Source organism: Anabrus simplex, chromosome 3 (genome assembly GCF_040414725.1).
Source record: "Anabrus simplex isolate iqAnaSimp1 chromosome 3, ASM4041472v1, whole genome shotgun sequence".
Lineage (NCBI taxonomy): Eukaryota > Metazoa > Arthropoda > Insecta > Orthoptera > Tettigoniidae > Anabrus > Anabrus simplex.
The window spans coordinates 169,517,493-169,539,385 of record NC_090267.1 but is presented as its reverse complement, the minus strand read 5'-3'; the positions used below and the strand labels follow the sequence as shown (position 1 = coordinate 169,539,385).

Genomic DNA, 21,893 nt, shown 5'->3' with positions numbered 1-21,893 from the left:
AATACGCCAGCCTTATTTCGAGAGATACATCGGCTCTTAAAAGAACTCCTGCAAGATAAAATTGCCAGCCCTTCAGCTTCTCCGAAAGCTGTAAAAATTAGTAGAGGTACTCTAAAATAAATAGTATTGTTGTTATAATAATAATAATAACTAAGGCAGACTTTTATAGCAAGTAATGGAACACATCTCCCCTAGTGCACTGTCAGTACGTGTGGTGTGCTTGTTTGAAAGGAGGCTTGCAGTGGTTTCCTAACGGCGTACTAGTCAATCTGTCCGGCTCTTGGCTGAATGGTTAGCGTACTGGCCTTTGGTCACAGGGGTCCCAGGTTCGATTCCTGGCAGGGTTGGGAATTTTAACCATAATTGGTTCATTCCGTCATCATCATTTCATCCTCATCACGACGCGCAGGTACTTTTCTTCATTTGTAGCATTTCAGCAAGTTGACGATAATTTTTACCTTTGGCATGGTAGAAAAATTACTAGCTGCCGCTGTTCGATTGTGCTCTCTCTTCCTCTGCGGCCCATTTTCTCTTAACCCTGACAGTAACACGTCTATAAATATCGTTTTAGTTACACCACACGTTTCGAAGACGTGTCACTCAAAGCCTATTATTTAAAGTTACATTAAAGTTACCAGATGGAATGAACAAGGAATAGAGGTGGTGGAGGGGATAACTCTCCCCTCCTTAAGAGGAATAGATGGCATTCATTCGCACAACACGTCAGAAAAACGTATAGTGTTACTGTCAGGGTTAAGTTGTACACAGTACTCTAACTCATTGAATGTTTACGTTCATACTGTCTGTGGCTCTTCTGTACACGACCTGTGCCTGGCAACTGACTTGTGTCCGAATAATTTTGAAGGACGTTAACTGCGTTCTGAGGTTCCAGCGTCACTGGTTCTCTTCGCTTTCCTAAAAGTACACGGTAGCAGTGATGAGCCATTAGAAAAAAGAGAGTTATAACCCCAGAAAGACAAAAAAGGAACCCAAGTCAAGTGCTCCAAAACTCGTTACGCAGATTGCCGCAGACACCGGAAAGAAAGTGCATCCCTAAACAATACGGAGAGTGCTCAGAAGAGGTAACTTTCAAGGCCGTATTGCAAAAAGGAAGCCCTTCATAAATCAAATAAATTGAAGAAAGAGAATGCTGTTTGCCAAAGACCATGTTAGAGAGGACAATGAGTGGTGGAATGACGTTATATTTGCTGATGAGAGTAGATTTAACATATTTCAGTCTGATGAGAGGATAACAGTTTGGCGGCGTCCTGATACTGAGCTTCAAGAGAAAAATCTGAAAGCAACTGTGAAGGATGGCGGTGGGCATGTAATAGTGTGGGGGTGCATGTCGACGAATCACTGCTGCCAACTTGACTAGTTACATATCGAAATAGTGAGACATAAACATCAACAAACTCATATCAATATAAATACCATCGCCTACAAAATACTACAAGGCCGGCAGATAAGCAGCTGTCAGTGGGCGGCAAGCTAATAGTTCGGCAATCACTCACCAGGTTCGTAGTTAAGACCCATTCTTCCTCAACTTTCAAATGTGCACAGTTCGTACAAATTAAGTATTTTTATCCTAAGTCCCTTCATAACTCACACTGATATTAATTTCCACACTACCTTCTCAAATCGAACATGCAACTTTAGTGTGCCAAGGTTTTTAAAAGTAGATAAATAAATAGTTGCTACACTGAGGGTGCATAATGTTTCATAGAAATTGTGCCCCTTTCTTGGTTTTACCGTTAAGGTTTCACTGAAGTTTTGAAACCTCCCTGTTCAGAGGTTTTCTTATTGAGTTTCATACATCACTTGCTTTTCTGTAAATGACTTGTGACAATGTTGCTTAGAAGTGGCTTTAGAAATATTTCTAAGAGGAGCTGTAGAAGCCCATTATTACAAGTGTCACATTTTATTTATCTTGAGAATTTGTCTTTCAGAAGATTGGAACAGTTTAGTAATTATTTTCAAGGGAAATCAGAAAATCAGAGACAATTGTAAGAAGTGATAAAAATGACTAGGGACATAACTGAGAAATAGTGATCATTCATTGTCAAATAGATGTATTAGATTCAAAAGTACCACGTCCCCCACATAACGTTTCAAAAATTGGAATATTAACCTGGCAATTATCGGTCACTATTCGAAGAACTTGCAAACCTCCGAGCGAGTTGGCCGTACGGTTAGAGGCGCACAGCACTGAGTTTGCATTCGGAAGATAGTGGGTTCGAACTCCACTGTTTGGCAGCCCTGAAGATGGTTTCCCGTGGCTTCCCATTTTCACACCAGACAAATATTCGAGCAGTACTTAAATTAATTAACGCCACGGCTGCTTCCTACCTACTCCTAGACCTTTCCTATCCCATTGTTGCTGCAAGACCAGTCTGTGTCTGTGTGACGTAAAGTAACTTTCAAATACTTGAAAACCATATTCTTCGATTGCTTCAGTGGCATCAAATGTTAATTTTGACACCGGTATAGACCATTCTATAAAATGTTGGCAAGCCCTTGAATAAAAGTATTTTATTAGCCAGCTTGTCTTCAGTGCCCAGTGCACCTTCGAGGGCATCACTCATGATGAGAAACAAGCCTCAAGTTTATATCATATTACATGTCGCTTTAATGGCCAATTCATCAATAATGATTTGCTCTACTTTTTCATTTACATGAATCAGTGACTTCTCTTCCTCAATCAGTATAGCTTTTATTAGTGAAGTGATCGCTGTCTCTCCTTCTGAGTACCAAACGCAGGTTTTTAAGTAAATACAAAATGTTCATGTCCCCCAGATGCCTGTAACTGGATGGAGACAGCAACACAGACAATGTTAGTGTACCCTCACGATACTTATGTTCCGTTTTCCGAAAAATTTCAATTTGTTCTATTAAAAAATTAGCTTTTAGATCTCAACGGTCTGCTCCTCTATAAAGATTGATAAGTTCAGTTTCACAACATTGTCAATTTCGTTGCTCCTTCAATTTGCGAACTTTTCTTCAACGTAGTTTATTTTACTGTACTTCTTAATTTTGAAATAAGATCTTTTTGTTCCTCATTTCTTCTAACTATTCTTCTTAGCTTCGTTCTCGTTCTTGAGAGGTATAATTTTCAATTTTTTTTCTAGATGCTTTACGTCGCACCGACACAGATAGGTCTTATGGCGACGATGGGACAGGAAAGGGCTAGGAGTGGAAGGAAGCGGCCGTGGCCTTAATTAAGGTACAGCCCCAGCATTTGCCTGGTGTGAAAATGGGAAACCACGGAAAACCATTTTCAGGGCTGCCGACAGTGGGGCTCGAACCTACTATCTCCCGAATACTGGATACTGACCGCACTTAAGCGACTGCAGCTATCGAGCTCGGTAATTTTCATTCTAGAACAATGTGTACTTACATCTGTAGGCCTATTGTCAACATTCGTATAATTGTCAAGGAACTGTGATGTAATGAATGAAGCTTGTGTAGACATATTTCATCCTCTTATTGAGTTAGCTGCTTTCTTTTTCACTATTGATATCTTTTATAGGATTTCTTTATTCATAACTTGCCTGTCTGTGTTTCTGGTAATCCTCGGAAACGAAGTTACTAATACTTTAATCAGTATCTCTCAAGTGCCTACTACATATAGCAGAGCTATCGTTCAGTGTCTAATGGGAACCCAGCTTATTGCCTTGTCGCGAAATAGCTAGAATCCATTGTTGTTTTATTACAGATTCAGGTGGGAATTTATGGCACGCCATCCCTTTGGTTACACTGTCTCCACTTATAAAACGGAACGATGAAATAAGCCATTTTATAAGAACCGGTATCTTTACTACACGTCCGCCTCTGTGGTGTAGTGGTTAGCGTGATTAGCTGCCACCGGAGATCTGGGTTCGATTCCCGGCTCTGCCACGAAATTTGAAATGTGGTACGAGGGCTGGAACGGGGTCCACTCAGCCTCGGGAGGTCAACTGAGTGGAGATGGGTTCGATTCCCACCTCAGCCATCCTGGAAGTGGTTTTCCGTCGTTTCCCACTTCTCGTCCAGGCAAATGCCGGGATGGTACCTAACTCAAGGCCACGGCCGCTTCCTTCCCTCTTCCTTGCCTGTCCCATCCAATCTTCCTATCCCTCTGCAAGGCCCCTGTTCAGCATAGCAGGTGAGGCTGCCTGGGCGAGGTACTGGTCATACTCCCCAGTTGTATACCCGACCCAAAGTCTGAAGCTCCAGGACACTGCCTTTGAGGCGGTATAGGTGGGATCCCTCGCTGATTCCGAGGGAAAAACCGACCCTGGAGTGTAAACAGATTAAGAAGAAAAAGATTTTTACTACACACACTAAAGTAAATAACACTTCACAGTAATCCTAATTAAAAAAGAACACAAAGATATACCATAGCTACAGAAATATTCTCGACAACACTAGGATTCATTCAGTTAAAGCGCCTAGCCGCCTACTAAAGCTCCCGATCAGTGCACTAAAAAATAACAACACAAATTATTGAAATGGGAAATTACGGAAAACCATCTTCAGGGCTGCCGACAGTGGGATTCGAACCCACTATCTCCCGAATATTGGATACTAGCCGCAATTAAGCGACTGCAGCTGTCGAGCTCGGTGACGGGGAAATTAGCAGCAGTTTGTGCTGTGCCCGGTAGGTCCATGGACAGTAACCGTTGTAGGCGGTGCCTCAACGAGATTGGAACACTTGCACACGCCCTTGGTTCCTGCCAGCACGGTGAAACTCTGCGCATCGCAAGGTATCATTAAATAATATCTACCATCGCCCCGGCCCTCAGAAGAACCGGGTTCACCGTCCATGAAGACATCCATGGCAGAGAATGGAAGCACTCGTAGGATCGATATAATAGCTTACAAAGACAACAATGTAGGATATATAATCGATCCAACAGTCCACTTCGAATCCTCCGCGATCAACCCGAGGATGCTGATCGTGAGAAGAAGAAAACATACGAGTCCGCAGTTCCTTTCTACAAGCTAAAAAGGATCGAAGTCATGGGCTTGTTAATCGGGAGTAGGAGCACGATACCTAGAAAATTCGTTGAGTTTTGCAAACTCCTTGAGTGTTGATATTGGACTTTCTGTTTTGAAATCATCAATAACTTTTTTAAGATTTGCTTTAACACTCAATAGACTTCTATGTATCTTTCTCTGTTATACAGTATCAGTTGGTATTAAGTATACTTTGTCTTTTAGGCAACCTGTAAAATGAGGAAGTGTTACTGCTATGTAATAAATATATCACTATTAAAATGCAAAATTGCAACTGCCAAATAAAATAATATGAAGGTAAATATTCGACTATTCAGGTGGTAGATTGAAAAAAAAAAAAACACCTCATAGCACATAACAGTGTAATCGTTACGTTTTCCATTACTCATTTTATGAAGTTCTTTTTATCATGTATTTTTCGGCAATTTTTGTTACTTTGAAACATTAAACAGGTTTCTCTTTGTACCTCCTTCAAATAAGTTTTATTCGTTTGTAACTGCCTGCTTCAATGAAAATAAACTCCACACACAAATCCATTTAAAAATGCAACATTTTTTTACAAGTTCCTTTACGTCGCACCGATACAGATAGGTCTTATGGCGACGAAGGGATAGGAAAGACCTAGGAATGGGAAGGAAGCGTCCGTGGCCTTAATTAACGGGAAACCATCTTCAGGGCTGCCGACAGTGGGGTTCGAACCCACTGTCTCCCGAATACTGGATACTGGCCGCACTTAAGCGACTGCAGCTATCGAGCTCGGTACAATGTTATTCAACGGTTCATTCGGAGCCAAGGCTTTCCAGTCACTTCTAGTACAACTACTGATTTATTTAAACAAAATATATTTGTGATTGTGGCAGTTATGTGACATCCAGGCAGAAACAAAAATCAATTCGAATATCACGTAATCCGTGATGGAGGAAACTCAGAAATAACCGTCCAGGAGAACTGTAGATAGAGGGAATTCCTGGTGCGTGCTGATCACCTTGGTGAAGGTGTATGTATCCCCACTTGAATGGCTCCTCGACACTGCTGACCACAAGCAGTCTGCGACTGACCTTCCTCCAGTGCGTACCAGTTGATCGCACTATGCCATCCATAGCGGTGTTGCTGCTCTCTCTGGCAGCGTCTTCTAGCGTGCTGGTAGGCGGTGCCAACGACCTACCGGGCGTTCCAACCGTATCTACCATACAGCGGATTATAGCAGGGGTGCCTCATCATGAAAGAGCTGTCAACTCGTCCTCAACTACAGACCAGAAGACGTTGACAGCAGAAGATATTCTCCCGCTTTTGCCAAGGAATCTCAGTCAGTTTTTACCGGCCATAAACCAGATTCGGACCCAGCACTGCAGAGAGCAAACCGAAGAATTCCTCTTTGGACTTCATAATTTAACATCATGGGCTGTGAAAAGTAAGTCATTTTTAAGTATTTCATGAGAGAAAGTTGTCAATATGTTTCACTTTCTATATGATACATCTGCTTATTTTTTTCTGTGATATTTGTTCTCACTTAACTGATTAGTAAGGGGCTGCCTGGTGAAGACGGTAAAGGCGTACTCGGTTCACCCGGAAGAACGTGGGTTCGAACCCCCGTCAGGAAGTCGTAAAATTTGAGAAATGAGTATTCCACTTCCGGAGGTGCGTATGGCCCTGAGGTTCACTCAGCCTACACTAAAAATGAGTACCAGGTTAATTCCTGGGGGCAAAGGCGGCCGGGCGTGGAGCTAACCATTCTACCCCATCAAGTGCCGAGGTTATGAATAGTGGAAGCCTTTTCCTTCCACCACTCCCAGGGCTTTCATGGCCTGTATGGAGATTGCTTTGCTTTAACTGATTAGTAAGCTTTATTTCAAGGCAGGGCTTAGAACAGATTTCATCGTATTTGAATTATAGACGACTTGGAACAAAGGCAGGATTTCTTAAGTATAAAGAACAAACTTAAACGTGACCATATTTTTAATGTAATCAAATTCAATTTGTCAGTTCATTTCATTGAATTCTATATGATTGTTGACTAAAATTACATTCGTTTTCATTCACAATTCTGAAGCCGAAATCAGAATGTTAATAATTTATGATTTTTATACTGAATTTGAATTTGAACTGAGTATTGTTTGAGGAAAAGGGATATAATAATTCAAAAGGGAATACTTAAGACCTCTGAATAAATGGATTAGGATATTATAAAGTTCATACAACATTACTAGGAATAAAATATAATATCCTGCATTACGTTTCTGATAATAATAATAATAATAATAATAATAATAATAATAATAATAATAATAATAATAATAATGTTATGCCATTTTTATTGGTATTAAAGGAATTCGAGATGTTCGATTGACTTCCATTAGAGACGTCCAGGCTTCATCTTAATACTCCTTTTTGTATTTCCTGAAATAACAATTGAGTCAGTGTCATTTTGAATTTCAAGCTCCTTACAGCGTTCGAATGTTCTGACTTCGATCTAAGTAAGGTGTTGTATAAAATATTGACGTAACCATTTTTGAGATGTTTTCAGAATTTTCGAAAAATAAAAGATTCATTTTATAAAATACAATTTCCTATATATTGCACAGTCAGTCTTTATTTAAGAATTCTTGAATGCCTGAAATCTTAGTAAGTAAATGTACTGGAAAGACAGAACCAGTTTCTTCCTATGGTTCTCAACTAGGACAGCGACTTGGCTACCATGAAGCCTCTAGCTGAATCTAGCAATGCTTCATCTTACTTGTGCCAGGCTATTCACTATCATCTTTCATATCTGCTCTCTTGGCCAACTCTTGCTCTATTTCGACCCCAGATGTATTTAGGTTCACGAGGCCTCAAGGGTGTATTTCATTCCCCTTTCCCATTTATGCCGATACTTTCATTATCCAAGGGTCACATATTTTCCCGTTCCCTTCCCTCCTGGGAGGGTCTGCCTTCCAGGGAAAGCATGAGACTGTAATAGCCATACGAAATAAATAAATAAGAAGAGTTCAGCTCCTTAGTTGAATGATCAGGGTGACGATCTTCGGATGAGTGGGTCCCAGGTTCGATTCCCGGATGGGTCGCGTTTGGTTAATTTATCTAGCTCGGAGCCTGGTTTTATTTTTATCTTTTTCAATATATATATATCTCTTCATACACACGCTACCACCACAATACCAACCACCACAAAGGCATTTAATACGTACCTCCAAATGTGAGCGTCAGGAAGACCATCCGATCGTAAAACCGATTGTTTTAAGGCGTCACCTCGGAGATAAAAATCGATATTTTGGTCCTTTTTTGAATATTTTTAAATGACTCAAATGGAAAGGATTGAGTTTCTTTTTTCATGTCTCGAAGTTATTCTGCTGAATTCAAACAATTAATCGCTGTAATAATGCTTTGTTTGCCAATTTTACATTTAAATCCAAATTTTCTCCCATAATATTCTGCCAAATGTAACAAAACGTGTATGGTATATGTACCACTCCTATATTAAGAAACCTGCGTTTGGAATTTTTGATTGCATAATTTTTTCAAGTAGTAGGGATTTTTAAGTCCAAAATTTTAGAACGTGAAAATTACACAAACTTTGTCCGACTCGTTGGCTGAACGGTCAGCGTACTGGCCTTCGGTTCAGAGGGTCCCGGGTTCGATTCCCGGCCGGGTCGGGGATTTTAACCTTAATTGGTTAATTCCAATGGCACGGGGGCTGGGTGTATGTGCTGTCTTCATCATCATTTCATCCTCATCACGACGCGCAGGTCACCTACGGGTGTCGAATAGAAAGACCTGCACCTGGCGAGCCGAACTTGTCTTCGGACACTCCCGGCACTAAAAAGCCATACGCCATTTCATTCACACAAACTTTGTACGATATATCTCCTTATATAAATTACTAGCAAGATACCCGTGCTTCGCTACGGTATTATACTGAAATTTATAATTGAATGTTTAACGTTTTATATATAACCCGCCGATATTCGCGATCTGACTCGTTTACTGAGAGATTACGGCAAAGGTCCTCCCATTTTTCAATCGTTTTTCCAGCAATCGATTTCGTATTTCCCGGGCTAGGTCCAGGTAATCCACCCGGTCAGTTGGGTCCCTAAATCTTAGCCATGCTTTCCTATAAGCATTTTTAGTGTGGATGAAATTCTTGAGGAGATCCGGCGTGGTGTCCTCTTAGGTGCCTTGGCGGTACTGAACGGGCGGTCGGACAGCAATCGTTGTCAATACCCGTCCAGGACCCGTTTCCAGCACGGTCCGCACATTTTGACGACGGTCCAGAACATTATTATTATTATTATTATTATTATTATTATTATTATTATTATTATTATTATTATTATTATTATTGATGTTCTGGACCCCACAGCAAGATGCAAGACTTCTACTTGGCGGTAAATTACATCTGCTGCCATTGTCATTGATGACAGTATGACCAGCACCATTGTCGCCCGTAGGCAAGTGCGCAGGACTTCTGGCGATACGAATGACATACTTCCGTGTATTATTGACCTCATTAGAGAAGTGAATAATTGCACGGTCAATCTTATACCTATCGTTTATTTCAAATGTGTTTAAATTTCTATTTATATGCCAGAAGAATCTACTGTAATCTAAGAAGGTTCTCCAAAGGAAAGGATGGCTCTTGAAAACGAACCCAGAAAGATTAAAAATGATCGGTTTATGATCAGAATAAGTCCATTGAAAATCAACAGTCATTCAACCGGGTCAGGAATGGAATTAATAAAGCCCCCAGCTAGCGGTGAGGATAGGAATTGTGCCGGCTGCCGAAGCCTGTCGCACTCCTCTGGAGCAATTATTAGTGAATGACAAATGAAGTGAAATGATATTGGAGAGTGTTGCTGGAATGAATGATGACGGGGAAAACCGGAGTACCCGGAGAAAAACATGTCCCGCCTCCGCTTTGTCCAGCACAACTCTCACATGGAGTGACCTGGATTTGAACCACGAAACCCAGCGGTGAGAGGCCAGCGCGCTGCCGCCTGAGCCACGGAGGCTCCTTATAAGTAGGCATTAGGAACAGTAAAATCAATTGGCCTCACCTCCGTCTTCACCCCACCGCGGTTAAGTTGATTTACCCTCCCCCCCAAAAAAAGAAGGCGTGTTTCTTTATGATTAAAGGAGATTCCAAATACCAATGTTTACGTGTGTTACCTTCATTTTTGAGATATAAGTATTCCCATAAAAATAATTAACTTTTTCACTTACTTTCACACTCCCCCCACCCCGTTAAGTGAATTTTCCGGCAAAGAATATTTGTTTCTTTAATAGTAAAGGATCTTCAAAATACCGATTATCTTCAGATGTTGAGATATGTGTCCTCATGAAACGAATTCAACTCCTTTTCACATCCGCCCCAAAAGATGATTCCCCGATCCCCCCTCCCCCAAAACGCGTCGTTTTATTTTTAAAGAAGATCTAAATACCACTTTTTACGTCTGTAACAACTTTAGATTTTCTTAGATGTAGGTATACTCTTACAATTAATTCAATTAATTTTTCAATTTTTCACCCCCCCCCCTCACCATCCACCCTCCCTTCATTGGATTTTCCGAGAATACCTGTTTGTTTACTTTAACAGGAGATTCCAAATACCAGTTTTTACATCTGTAACATTTTACGTTTCCGAGATATACTGTAGATATAGTGTTTCTAAAAATTCACCCCAATTTGTCACTCCTGTTTAACCCCCATTAATTAGATTTTCCAAAAAACAAAATAATACATGTTTCTGTATTTTGAAAGAAGATTCCATATACTAACTGTCTGGTCTGTAATGTCTTCAGTTTCTGAGATATAAGTATCCTCATTAAAGATATTCAACAACTTATTCACACTTTTCACCCCTCCTATTGGGATTTTCCGAAAACAAAAAATACGTGTTTCTTTATTTTGAAAGGACATTCTAAGTACCAATTTTTACATCTGTAAACTTTTAAAATTTTTGAGATATAGATACACTCATTTTAAAAATTCACCCCCCTTTCAACCCTCCACTATTTGGATTTTCCAAAAACGAAAAGTACATGTTTTTTTATTTATAAAGGAGATCCCAAATACCGATTTTCAGGTCTGTGACATCTTCAGTTTCTGAAATATAAGGATCCATATTAAAGGAATTCAACCATTTTTCACCCCTTTTCACCCCTCCTATTGGGATTTTCCGAAAACAAAAAAATACGTGTTTCTTTATTTTGAAAGTAGATTCTATGCACCAATTTTTAGATTTGTAAACTTTCAAAGTTTCTCGATATAGATACAGTCACCTTAAAAATTCACCCCCTTCCCACCCTCCCAGTAATTGGATTTTCCAAAAACAAAAAACACGTGTTTCTTTATTTTTAAAAGAGATCAAAAGTACCAATTTTCAGGTCTGTAATATCTTCAGTTTCTGAGATATAAGTACCGGTATCCTGATTAAAGGCATTCAACCCCTTTTTCACCCTTTTCCCCCCCTTCTATTGGGATTTTCTGAAAACAAAAAAAATACGTATTTCCTCATTTTTAGAGAAGACCAATTTTTACGTCTGTAAACTTTGCAAGTTTGGAGATATAGATACACTCATTTTAAAATTTCACCCCCCTTTTCACCCCCTTAACGACGGAATTTCCAAAAATCCTCTCTTAGCGTGCACCTACATCTTAATATGAATGTATCCCCAAAATTTCATTTCTTTATGTCCAGTAGTTTTGGCTCGGCGATGATGAATTAGTCAGTCAGTCAGTCAGTCAGTCAGTCAGTCAGGACAAGTTATTTTATATATATAGATGTACAGAAAAGCGATACGTAGTACTTGTAAATGAAGTATTATCTACCTAATTATGAATTTACATTAACATGTTAATTAAATTACATGAAAATATGGAATTAAAAATTTCAAAAAAATCATTTTTGGAAAAACTATTAATTGTATATGAAAGAAATGTTCGTGATATCTCTACTTTTATGTAGGTGACTTTCCCACAAAGTTTCGTAAAAATCCATGCATTAGGCAAAAATATCCTTCTACCTCCGGGGTGTCGCCTTAAGAGGAAGTATTACTGGGCAAGCATCGTCTATTAACACTAATCAGAAGGGATAAGAAATCCAACATTTCGAAGAATGAAGGTATCGGCAAAAGAAAGATAAGGGCAACGAAAGGCAAACCCATTACCGTCGGCATTTACAATTTATCCTTTTTTTTTCTTTGCTTTACGCCGCATCGACACAGATAGGTCTTACGACGAAGATGCGATAGGAAAGGCCTGGGAGTGGGAGGGAAGCGGCCCTGGCCTTAATTAAGGTACAGCCTCAGCATTTGCCTAGTGTGAAGATGGGAAACCACGGAAGACCATCTTCCGGGCTGCCGACAGTGGGGTTCGAACTCACTATCTCCCGGATGTGAGCTTACATTTGCGCGCCCCTAATCGTGCAGCCAACTCGCCCGGTAGGAAAGTTGGAAACTAGAAGACTGGCACAAGTAAGTGGAAGCAAGGGCAACTGTAGTCGCCAACACACACTCAAAGTTTTGGGGCTCCTGGACCCCCTTTCTGTCGCTCTTACAACAGGCAGAGAATACCGTGGATATATTCTACCCCTCCCCCCTCCCCGCCGCTACGGGCGGTCGTAAAACAGGGCAAAGGTCAGATGGACACAGTTTGCACGCGCGACTCCGTGAGGAGTGGGGGAAAAGCGTCAAGAGAAGAAAATGATTTACGGAAGGAAGAGGAACGAGGGAAATATATGAAACAGCGAAAGTGGAGGATCATTCCGGACTGTAGAATGAGATATAATTTGTTATTTTTTGATAAAAAGTGTTAGTGGTGATCATTGTTTTAAGAAGTCCGGCTCCATGGCTAAATGGTTAGCGTGCTGGCCTTTGGTCACAGGGGTCCCGGGTTCGATTCCTGGCAGGGTCGGGAATTTTAACCTTAATTGGCTAATTTAGCTGGCACGGGGGCTGGATGTATGTGCCGTCTTCATCATCATTTCATCCTCATCACGACGCGTAGGTCGCCTACGGGAGTCGAATAAAAAAAGACCTGCATCTGGCGAGCTGAACTTGTCCTCGGACACTCCCGGCACTAAAAGCCATACGCCATTTAATTTTTCATTGTTGAGGAAGTACAACTGAGCCACCACCCTCTAACACTAATCAGAGGGCAATGGAAGAGGTCTGACACTTTGAAGAATGAGGGTATCGGTAAAAGAGAGGGAAGGGCCACGAAGGGCCCACGAACGACGTGACAATGGAGAACTCCCTAGGCCTCGCAAACCTAATACCGTCGGGACTGGAAAAGAATGAAAGTTGACCAAGGGAGGTCGAATAGGAATGATGAAAGTGAGGAGCTTGACACAAATACGTGGACGCAATGCCAGACTCAACTGGGGAACCGTGGTCGACAGCCTATGCTCTGGGGATAGCGTGGGTGTAGTCTTCCACCTCCACCGACAGAGGGGCGGCATTCAACTAAAGTTGAAATAGGGAGCCATTTCTCTGATCACAGATGATTATGAAGTAACCTGTACTACATGACTGTACTTACACCATCGGAAACTTTTCTAAAATTGAAGACCTCGGTGTGAAAATCGGCTAAGTCCAATGTTTTTGAAAAACTACATTTTATGTGTACTGGGTAGGGAAAGAGATGCCAAATATTTGATGAAAGAATCTTTATTTTATTTGCTATTTGATTTACGTCACACCGACACAAATCGGTCTTGTGGCGACGATGGGATAGGAAAGGCCTAAGGAATAGGAAGGAAGCGGCCGTGGCCTTAATTAAGGTACGGCCCCAGCATTTGCCTAGTGTGAAAATGGGAAACCACGGAAAACCATCTTCAGGGCTGCCGACAGTGGGGTTCGAACACACTATCTTCCGGATGCAAGCTCACAGTTGTGTAATGACATGTAAACTGCTACCATAGTCCAATGCCAATCAAGATAACTACATTTAAAAATGTGTACAATTTTTCACAACATGTGCCAAAGTGTTAACAGGGAATAATATAAACATTAGCCGTAAGTCATGCAACACTACTGAAAAACAATAATGATTTAAATGAATCAGACTAGAGGCCATAACAAATAAAAGATGCAGAAATCTGGCACCGGGGAATTTGGCCGTACGCTTAGGGGCGCGCACCGTGGGGGCGCGCAACGGTTAGCTTACATTCGGAAGATTAGTGGGTTCGAACCCCACTGTCGGCAGCCTTGAAGATGGGTTTTTCGTGGTTTAAAATTTTCACACTGGGCAAATGCTGGGGCTGTATCTTAATTAAGGCCACGGCCGCTTCTTTCCCACTCCTAGCCCTTACCTATCCCATCGTCGCCATAAGATCTATCTGTGTTCGAGCGACGTAAAGCCAATTGCAGAACCCCAACCATGTTACGCTTATCATTTTTGTGTCGTTTTAAGCAGCCTTTTGTCTCTATTACTTTTAACTTTCTTTCTTTCTTTCTTTCTTTCTTTCTTTCTTTCTTTCTTTCTTTCTTTATCTGTTTACCTCCAAGGTCGGTTTTCACTCGGACGCAGCGAGGCATCTCACCTCTACCGCCTCAAGGACAGTGTCCTGGAGCGTGAGAAATTTGGGTCGTGGAATACAACAGGGAAGGAGGACCAGTACCTCACCCAGGCGGACTCACCTGCTATGCTGAACAGGAGCCTTGTAGAGGGATGGGAAGATTGGAAGGGACAGGCAAGGAAGAGGGAAGGAAGCGGCTGTGGCTTTAAGTTATGTACCATCCCGGCATTTGCCTGGAGGAGAAGTGGGAAACCACGCAAAACCACTTTCAGGACGGCTGAGGTGGGAATCGAACCCACCTCTACTCAGTTGACCTCCCGAGGCTGAGTAGATCCCGTTCCAGCCCTCGTACCACTTTTCAAATTCCATGGTAGAGCTGGGAATCGAATCCGGGCCTCCGGGGGTTGAAGCTAATCACGCAAACTACTACACCACAGAGACGGACATTACTTGTAACATGGGAATAAAAATGAAATGTGTGCATATATGCGTATGCAAAGATGTATAACACTTCCATATTTGCAAAGGTTAACGACCCAGTTGTCTTCTTGGAAAATGAAGTGAGAGGAAAATAGGCTTTATGGTTTTGTTTTCAAGTCCGCCTCTGTGGTGTAGTGGTTAGTGTGCTAAGCTGCCACCCCCGGAGGCCCGGGTTCGATTCCCGGAACTGCCACGAAATTTGAAAAGTGGTATAAGGCTGGATCGAGGTCCACTTCGCCTCGGGAGGTTAAATGAGTAGAGGTGGGTTCGATTCCCACCTCAGTCATCCTGAAAGTGGTTTTCCGTGGTTTCCCACTTTTCTTCTAGGCAAATGCCGGGGTGGTACCTAACTTAATCCACGGCCGCTTCCTTCCATCTTCCTTGCCTGTCCCTTTCAATCTCCCATCTTCCCGCAAGGCCCCTGTTCAGCTTAGCAGGTGAGGCCTTCTGGGCGAGGTACTGGACCTCCTCCCCAGTTGTATCCCCCGACCCAACGTCTGGCTCTCTAGGACACTGCCATTGAGGTGGTACAGGTGGTATCCCTCGCTGAGTCCGAGGGAAAATCGGACCTGGAGGATAAACAGATTAAGATGGAGAAGAAGAAGTAAACAAATAAATGCTATTTTAGCATGACTAATACGACACTGGATCTTTTCGCGTCAAGAAACTGTTAAGTTTTTCATCGTAAAAAGTGTCTATGTACAACACGAAAAGCACACAATATTGGTAACCACATAACATTTCCGATAATTGCTCTACTTTTTGTATGAACAAATTTTATTGATATTGGAAGGTCTGGGAAGATTTTATTTTCTCGTGAAAAATTTTACTTTTTGAACTTGACCGATTTCTGCATCGACGTCTTCAATTGCCCGGATTGAGTGGCTCAGTTGGTATAGCCTAAGATCGGGACTCACCCCAGTGGTATTATTTTGAAGGTGTTCAAATACGCCAGACTCATGTCGATAGATTCATTGGCACGAAAGAGACTTCCTGCAGGACAAGATTTCGTGCACTTCGGTGTCTCTGAAAACCGTAAGAGTTGTTAGAGGAACATAAAACCAAGATTATTAATATAAAATTGACTGAACGAGTTGGCGCGCTAGAAGACATGTAGGATTGCATGTGGAAGATGGTGGGTTCCAGTTCTGCTGTCAGCAACAGTGAAAATTGTTCACCATGACTTCTAATTTTCATCCCAAGTATATTCTGCGGCTGTACCTTAAATGTGTCCTCGAACACTTTATTTCCAATCTTAGTCCTTTCCTGTCGTATCATTGCCGAAAACCTGTATGAGTTTGCCAACTGTAAACAAACAAAATAATATTATTTTGTACGTTACGATTGAAGCGTGGACTGCCTGCCCGACAGGCGGTAAAGGCGTGCTCGGTTCGCCTTGAATGACGTGGGTTCCATTCCCGTCAGGAAGTAAAAAAATTAAGAAACCGCATTCCCACTTCCGGACGTGCACATGACCCTGAGGTTCACTCAGCCTACACTAAAAATGAGTACCAGGTTAATTCCTGTGGGCAAAGGCGGCCGGCCGCAGAGCTAACCACATTACCGCACCAAGTACCGAGGTTACGGATAGTGGAAGCCCTTACCTTCCACCCCTCCAAGGGCCTTCATGGCCTGTAGGAGGATGACTTTTCTTTTTGACAATTGAAGCAGTGAGAACTAAAAGTTGAAAGCCAAATTCAAACTTTTTCAGGAGAAAGTTTTAAAATATCATAAATACTTCTTCTTCTTCTTCTTCTTCTTCTTCTTCTTGCTATAGGCTTTACGTCGCACTAACACAGATAGGTCTTATGGCGACGATGGGGCCTAGGAGTTGGAAGGAAGCGGCCGTGGCCTTTATTAAGGTACAGTCCCAGCATTTGCCTGGTGTGAAAATGGGAAACCACGGAAAACCATCTTCAGGACTGCCGACAGTGGGATTCGAACCCACTAAAATGTCATAAATAAGGGTTTATTTATAGACAATGGAGGAATATATTTACTGTAGAAATGATACATTCCTATTATTTTTTTTATGCAAAACAATATTTAAAAAATGGACTTACTAACTTTTAGCACGGAGACTACGGAATGTGTGTGTATGTTTAATCCTCAGCCCGAAAGCTGGTTGGATCCTCAACAGCTCCGCCATCAGCTGTCATAGATGGCGTAGGCATCACTGAAGAGGCGTACTAGGGAAATGAGGAGTGAGGTAGTTTCCCGTTGCTTTCCTCACCGAGCCAGAAGTTGCTATTACATATCAGTCTGCCAAGCCCACTGAAATGCATGCACCAACCGACCCTATGAGCAATATTTTCACACCATTCATAGCAGGGACTGGCTGCAGAAGGAATGGCATTACTGGCATCACTCATACCTCAGTCACTTTCATTTTGTCAAAGCCAAGGATAAAGCTGAGACAGGTCAATGAAAGTAACAAGATTGCTCTAACCCACACCAGAAGACATAGTGCACTGTAAACACTAGGTCCCGCCAGCAAAGGCATGACTACGGAATATGAAATATGTAAACAATACTGCTAATAAGCTAATTAATGTATACACAGTATCAGTCATTTTTTAATAACTGTGTCATGCAGCACTTCGTCTGACGCAAAATTATATTAAAAAACGTGGACTTATATGTTTGATGCTAACTGCAGATCATGAGAAACAATTACTACTATGATAAGAAATCAGTAATACTGTATATGCAGAGCATCATTCATTCTCAGTAACTGAGTCATCTAGCACTTCATCAGATACATACGAAACATCATAGAATGTGACTCTTTCTGGAATGGCAATGTGCTGAGGGTGGTGTCGTATGTCACGCAGCATCTCCCTCCGCATTGGTCTGGATACATCTCTCAGCTTAGGGAGATGCCCCATAACATGCAGGGGGACGTTGGATTTCTGTCCGTTGAAAATTGCACACGTGTTGGTCGGCATGGTGGACGTAGTCTCCGCATCATTAGCAGGGTTCCACGGACGAAAGCAATACCTCTCAACCGTGAGATGTTTGAAGTTACTGGCCTCTATCACAGGGGTCCGATCATGTTGCATGTCATCAGTCACTGGATGCTTCAGGTGGATTACTTCAAATGGTGTAGCATTTTGTGCCTTTTTTATTTCATATAAAAGGCACTGCAAATTTCTCCATTCATCATCGCCCCTTTTCTATTTTGGCAAATGCCCTGTCAAAGGGCATGAAACTGTGTCCAGGCATGGAATAATAAATATGAATGTTGTTATACTTTGCGTTTACAAGATGCTGCCAAAATGCAAACGTATACTTATTTATTCGCTGCGAAGAACATGAATCCTTGAAGATGTACAAGGTTTTTGCACAACTAAGAACCGTGTTGTTCTCATAAGTAAGCAAGCACCTTAGGACACCATTTGGACCCTTGTCACAGTAATGTTCACCGTATAGAACCATGGTAGCCTTACCGGTTTTAAAGTCCATGATTCCAAAATTGTGTAGTCATAACTGGCGTTTGTCCAATTCTAGTAACTGGTAGCGGCAAGTTCTTTTCAAAGTTGAAGCATATTCCCGTTGCCTCTGAATCGTTGTTCAGCAGTCTTCTACTTCCTCCAGCTGTGAGAAATATGAAACAGATATGTAGTACATGGTCAAAACAGCTCATTGCACAGTGGAGGTAAAACGAGAGATTGTGATCATGATAGAATAACATCTAGCTAAGGCGGAAGTTTAAAATAATTGATGTATTTTCCTTTTAATTTTAAGTATGAAGGTCTTGACAATGGTTGGGCGAATGGTATCATTTTCTGACTAACCCTGCATGCTCTTATGAAACTAATATATATGAAATACACACCTTCGGAACGACCACGCTTGCGGTTATTTTTTTGCCATTTATTGGGATGAGATTTACGTTTTCTTGAATGTAGAATTCTTGGGTTTGCTGCTCGCAAGTGGATGTTTCTGGTTGTGGATTATCTGTAATGCAACCACTATCTATATGCTATACTGTATATATATGAGTGTCTTATGCGAATACAATCACTGCCAGCCGGTATAGAACACACCAAATAACCATTTTTTGATAGTTCCGAATATTGAACCTATTGTGTAGGCCTACATTGTACGATTAACGCATACATAACTTCGCAGGATAGTCGACGAGGCTACTGTTATAATTGGTCGTACATATGGAGAATTTATTTTCATTCTCGAAATTTAAACACGTTCAGTTTCCCAACAGACTACAAAACTATGGACTAGTAGATGGTATTGCGTGTTCAAAATATGACTGCACTTGGCCATGCCAGAAATTAACTGCTTGTTTACATCCGTTGCTCTGTCATCCAGCTCTGTCGCTAGGCACAGTAGAGCGCTAAATCTACTGCATGTCTGCTCAGTTAGTCAACCGGTCTGTTCCTGGACTCCTTTCGCTCTGGTGTCGCTAGCCCCAGAATGATCAACGCACATTCTAGTCTGAATTCGTCCTATTTTTTCATTTATAGTAATCACAAATTCTTCTCAAAATTCATGTTACCGGGCGAGTTGGCCGTGCGGTTAGGGGCGCGCACCTGTGAGCTTACATCCGGGAGATAGTGGATTCCAACCCCACTGTCAGCAGCCCTGAAGATGGTTTTCCGTGGTTTCCCATTTTCATACCAGGCAAATGCTGGGGCTCCTCCTTAATTAAGGCCACGGCCGCTTCCTTCCCACTTCTAGGCCTTTCCTATCCCATCATCGCCATAAGACCTATCTGTGTCGGAGCGACGTAAAGCAAAATGCGAAACTTCTATGATGACCGTACTCGATCCACTGACCTGCCCACAGTTCGCTCCACTGCCGTCTATTAACTACGATGAACTAACACTAGCGCCGCTTCGCCCAAGTGCAATCGTATTTTAAGCATGCAATAGTACGTCGCCGGTGCTGGAGAACTGTAAGCATCTGCCATGAACCCTCCCTGCTCCATCTGGACCGGTCACCGCTGGTTGGGAGTGAAGAAGCCAATTACACTGATTTACAAGGGATAGATATCTGACATGATGTCTACTGTTTCTAGTGGAGTTTTTCATGCTTATTTCAAAAAATCCAAAAACCGTTTTGATCTGTCAAATCAAATTTTGATGATTGAAACCGACTTTCAGCATATTAGGTCGTGTTACGTACATTTAGCACGTGTTGAAGGGATGTTAAATACAGAACAGAAATGGCCAACCGGACACCAGTGGGACTGGCAATTTTAAGTCTTAGTACCCATATGTCAAAAACAATCTTAGGCTAATTGTGAATTCTGCTTTCGTTACTACAGTTCATTCGATGTTAAGAAAACAGTATTGATCTTATGACAACGGCTCTGCTCAACTGCATTACGGGAAAGGAGGCATATAAATTTGTGAAATTCAGTATTTAAGTTCAAGACAAAAAGCGGAGGAAACTAAGCTGCAAATTATTTTCATGAACTAAAGGGGACGGTGGTTTACAGGGGCTATTTTTGGTTTGTAGAGAATCAGGGCTAAACTACGACACATAAAAGACCTCAGCACTGAAGTGTAAGGCAAAGTGGGGGAGAAAATAGAAAAAAAATGGACTCGAGGAGGGAGGGATGCATTTAATTGCATTTCATAAATTTCCCCAGGCAATGCGCTGTCGTATCGCTCACAAAACAAAAATATTAAACAGTGCGACAGTGAAAAAAGTGTTAAAATTACAAAGCGTTTACGAAAGAACAGCTAAATGAAAAATCAAGCACAAATAAAACACACGGCTTTGTTTATCAGTACAAGTTATGCCATGATGTATCACTGTACATCACAACACCAAAATCCTCAGTAACAACTTCTGTGCAGTACGAAAATAATAGAACACACAAATACTATGCAATATACAACCAACTCTCACTCAACACAAGGCAATTACGCACTGATTTAAAGCCTAAAAGCACACACGCAACAAATAAATACTGCAGATAACTTCACTACAGAAGTGAGCTGCCGGTGGATCACAGAGCGAGGGACTACATGAGGCTTGTACCAGAGCAACACAGAAGAAGGAAAATGAAGGAAGGCAACGAAGCGATGGCTGTTGCTGTCACTGTGCTTCCTCTCTACGAATATATATATTGTTAGTGGCTTTACGTCGCACCAACACAGATAGGTCTAATGGCGACGGTGGGACAGGGAAGGGCTGGAAGTGGGAAGGAAGCGGCCGTGGCCTTAATTAAGGTACAGCCCCAGCATTTGCCTGGTGTGAAAGTGGGAAACCACGGAAAACCATCTTCAGGGCTGCCGACAGTGGGGTTCGAACCTACTATCTCCCGAATACTGGATACTGGCTGCACTTAAGCGACTGCAGCTATCAAGCTGGGTACGAATATATTTATGAAAAAGAAAATCTTATGCAGTTATTTTAATAATTCATGGACAAAAATGCTTCATCCTTTTTATCTGTCCTTCATACTACATTAAAAAGTACAGTATAATGTCCCTTAATCACGAGGAATCATTGTTCTCTAAGAGGGGGTGTGTTTACTCCTTGTAGGTCCATAAGAGCAGCACTGTTTCCTTAACGTGGAATAAGCTATAGATTGTAGTGCAATTGGAATATCTAATCGATACGTAGGTAGGGCGTGATAGCCAAGGGGCATATTTACTGGCGTCTCGCCAAGGTGCGTACCGTTCGAATTCCGGCCAATGCATGTCAGATTTTTGAAATAAAGGTCACGTCCCTGTGGTTTGGATCCCACGATAAACTAGAGGCCTCATGACTATGATCACGATAACAAAGCTTGTTCTTCTTTTTAATACCTAGGCCCCCTCCCCCCAGGTCCACTGTCCATGGCGCTACGACCCTGCGCGTGGTCAGTGCAACGAATAATCTCGGTCGTTGTTATTGGCTTTCTAGACCGGGTCCCTAATCTCATCGT

At 41.8% G+C, this 21,893-nt stretch overlaps 1 protein-coding gene across 1 annotated transcript in view; it reads left to right on the top strand.

Annotated features, from left to right (window-relative positions):
• Positions 1–6,057: 6,057 nt before the first annotated feature.
• Positions 6,058–21,893, top strand: part of LOC136866117 (nose resistant to fluoxetine protein 6) — a 180,377-nt gene continuing 164,541 nt past the window's right edge. The window contains exon 1 of the mRNA XM_067142798.2: positions 6,058–6,409. Coding sequence (XP_066998899.2) covers positions 6,088–6,409 — 322 coding nt within the window. The 5' untranslated portion in view covers positions 6,058–6,087. The remainder of the gene's footprint in view (positions 6,410–21,893) is intronic.